The sequence below is a fragment of the Cyprinodon variegatus genome, unplaced genomic scaffold (assembly GCF_000732505.1).
Source record: "Cyprinodon variegatus isolate N-32 unplaced genomic scaffold, C_variegatus-1.0 Scaffold1063, whole genome shotgun sequence".
NCBI lineage: Eukaryota > Metazoa > Chordata > Actinopteri > Cyprinodontiformes > Cyprinodontidae > Cyprinodon > Cyprinodon variegatus.
This window is the reverse complement of record NW_015151516.1, coordinates 26,489-29,441: the sequence shown is the minus strand read 5'-3', so window position 1 is coordinate 29,441 and position 2,953 is coordinate 26,489. Positions and strand designations below refer to the sequence as shown.

The 2,953-nt window shown below is 51.8% G+C and overlaps 1 protein-coding gene across 1 annotated transcript in view; it reads right to left on the bottom strand.

The window, feature by feature from the left end:
• Positions 1-2,953, bottom strand: part of zc3h11a (zinc finger CCCH-type containing 11A) — a 22,469-nt gene that overhangs the window by 10,198 nt on the left and 9,318 nt on the right. Inside the window, exons 9-12 of the mRNA XM_015399978.1 lie at positions 1,513-1,572; positions 948-1,433; positions 790-863; positions 232-703 (exon numbers count right to left, since the gene is read on the bottom strand). Of these exons, the coding sequence (XP_015255464.1) occupies positions 232-703; positions 790-863; positions 948-1,433; positions 1,513-1,572 (1,092 nt within the window). The remainder of the gene's footprint in view (positions 1-231; positions 704-789; positions 864-947; positions 1,434-1,512; positions 1,573-2,953) is intronic.

Genomic DNA, 2,953 nt, shown 5'->3' with positions numbered 1-2,953 from the left:
TTTTGGGTGTACTATTCCTTTAAGAAAGAAAAACCAATCTTAAACAGAGGGGGGGGGGACTGAGATTCCAGCTTTAGAGCGATAGAGTAGATTCCTTCCTTTAAACTAACGCAGTTTAGAGGTAAAACCGTAACACTGATGTGTCAGCTAAGGATCATGCCTGCTGCTGTTCCTGACGCTCTCTAAATGTGAGGCGGTTCCTGCAGGCGCCAATAGAACTGATTCCCTCACCTTTAGAGCAGACCGCTCTGGTCTTGCTGCCGTCCGCCAAGTTCTCCACTGCCCGATCGTCTGCAGCCTGAGCGGATTTTCCACCCAGCTGGGTTGCCGGGTGCGGCGCTGGGCAGGTCTGGGTTCTGTCCACGGCGTCCGTGGATGGGCTCTGAGACACGGGCTGCTGAGGAGGACTGCGGTCCCCGGCTGATGGCCCGGCAGAAGGCGGCGTCGCCATGGGTGAAGGCGCTCGCGGTTTGAGGGAGAGGAGTTTCCGAACAGGACGGCTGGGAGGTGAAGCAGCGGACGGTGAGGAAGACTCGGCTGATGTTAGACAGATCTTAGCGGGAAGCTTCCTCTTAAGCGTGCCGCCTGCAGGCGGGTTCTCAGATGAATCGGCTTCTGCCGCGCTTTTCCCCTGAACTTCCATTTCCTGTTTCCGAAGCCGCTTCTCCTGCATGATCTCCTCAAAGGTCTTCACCTTGATGGTCTAAACAGACAAAGTTTCATCAGCCACCATTAGGAGAGCAGCAACCAGTGGGGGCAGGGCTTCAGAAAGGATAAGGCGGTTCATACCTCGGCTGGAGCTGCGGCGGTTTTCCGTGGCGTCTCCGACGTGTCCGGAGTCGTCTCAGGAGTCCCGCCGCTCGCTGTGACACACAGGTTAAAAACACGACCAGCGTTACCATCAGGTCACTACATTTAACGCCACATTCCAGCTCTGTGTTCCTTACGTTGGCTCGGCGGTTTCTTCATTCGCAGCAGCTGGCGCCTCTTGGGAGCGCTGCGCTCCGCGTCGGCGCTCTGCTTGGCTTCGGCCTGCTGAGCCTGGACTCTGGCGGCCTTCTCCCTGCGGATCTCCTCGAGGGTTTTTACCCGAACCTTCTCCACATCTGGAGCTCCTTCAGGACTCTTGCCTGCAGGTTTCTCCACCGACTGCTCCTCCTTCGAGTCGGGGTTCTGATTCTGTTGCTCTTCCTGTTTTCTTTTCTTTGCTCGGACGATCTCAGAGAACGTTTTCACGTGGCTGACTTGGGCGCCTCGTACGGTGACGGAGCGTTTGATCCCCTTCACTAGGTCGGTATTAGGAAGCTCAGCTGCAGCGGCTGAAGGAGCATCATTCTGGCCCGAAGATTTGGCCGCCTTATCTTGTCTGATCTCCTCCAGAGTTTTGATGCGGATGAGTTCAGGAGCTTTAGCGGACGCCGCTGTAGCTTCAGCTGGAAACACATGAGGAAGATTCACAACGAGCTACTTGAGGATGAATCAAAGGTGCTTCCACCTGGTGGCAGCTCTTACCTGAGCGAGCGCCTCGAACAGGAGGAACCAAGCCCAGTCGTTCTTTAACAGGCTTTAAGGCTGAAGGAGAAGGAAACAGGTCAGTCCACTGCAGCTGCATGCAGATCCAGGCTCATTTCTAACACGTCTATCATGGTAGCAACGATACTGGGATGGCCAAACCCATGGCCTCACCTTAACAGTCGGTACAGTACGTACACCTTTACCTTTATTATATTTTACTTTGCAGTAAAACTTTAGTCTTAATTTAAATTTGTAATGGTGCTCATGTTGTTCACTGTACTTTTATCCAGTTATTCATATTTTCTGTTTTTGAATTGTCACTAATCTAGGGCCGTTTCTCAATACGTCTACTTGTGCGTCCTCATCAGCCTCAGCCCCAGTACTGTTCCAATTCACAAGAACAAGAAGACTGGGAACAGACAAAGTGCCCAGATATTGTTCTCGATCCTCCCTCTTTACCCAGCATGCATCTGGTGAATCAGCAGCCAGGGCTGAAGGTCTGGTTATCCTCTTGCAGCAGTGTCGCAGTGAGCTTGTTGCAGAAATGTCTGATTTATACTCAATATTGCAGCGTGGTCTGCGCTATGTTATTCCTAGGGGTGTAAATAATAATCGTTTTGTATCGATGCATCGATACGTCCGCAAGAGAATCGATTCATGTTTTTATTTTTATCCATTTGCTCCTGGGTGTAATTCTTCCTTCCATGCTGCGGTGGCGCTAAACCTATTTTGCCCTCCTATCCCGCTTCCTGGTTATGCGTTGCAGTGAGCTTGACACAGACATTTTTTTATTTATGCTCAGTATTGAAGCGTGGTCTGAGCTACACACTGTGGGTCTAGATACTGTCGAGGCGACGAGGAAGTGGGGGCGAGTTTAGTCCGACGACGGAGGGACATGAGGGCCAAAAAGAGCGGAGATCCAGGTGGGAAAAGGGTCCCAGCGTTCTCATGCAGCGGGTCCATCTTCAGTCGTTTTCCACAATGGCGGTCAGACAAACGAAACAAGCCGGTAAGGAACCAAACAGGAAATACGCATAGAGGATGTAGATTTGACCAATCAGGTGCAGCAGAGTGTCTGCGGAGGGGCCGGGGCATATCTGCATTTACTGGGATTACGCGGACGACCTGTTTTCTGAGCTTAAATCAGCCTTAAGAGCTGGAATATGAGAAAAATACTCTTATAGGCTGGTGTGGGGGGGTCGGCAACCCGTGGCTCCGGAGCCGCAGGCAGCTCTTAAGCTTCGGGATAGATGAGCAGCTCCATCTCACCGCGGAGCTGAGTCCCACCTACTTTTTAGTCGTACAGTGTGAGCAGTAGATGCGTGCAACGACTGAAAATAATGGCACAGTGTATGCTGGGTTTTAAATTGTAAAGGCAATTAATGGCCCAGCCGTAGTTCCTGATATTGTGGCCGGCTCCAGGGGTTGTAGAAAGGAA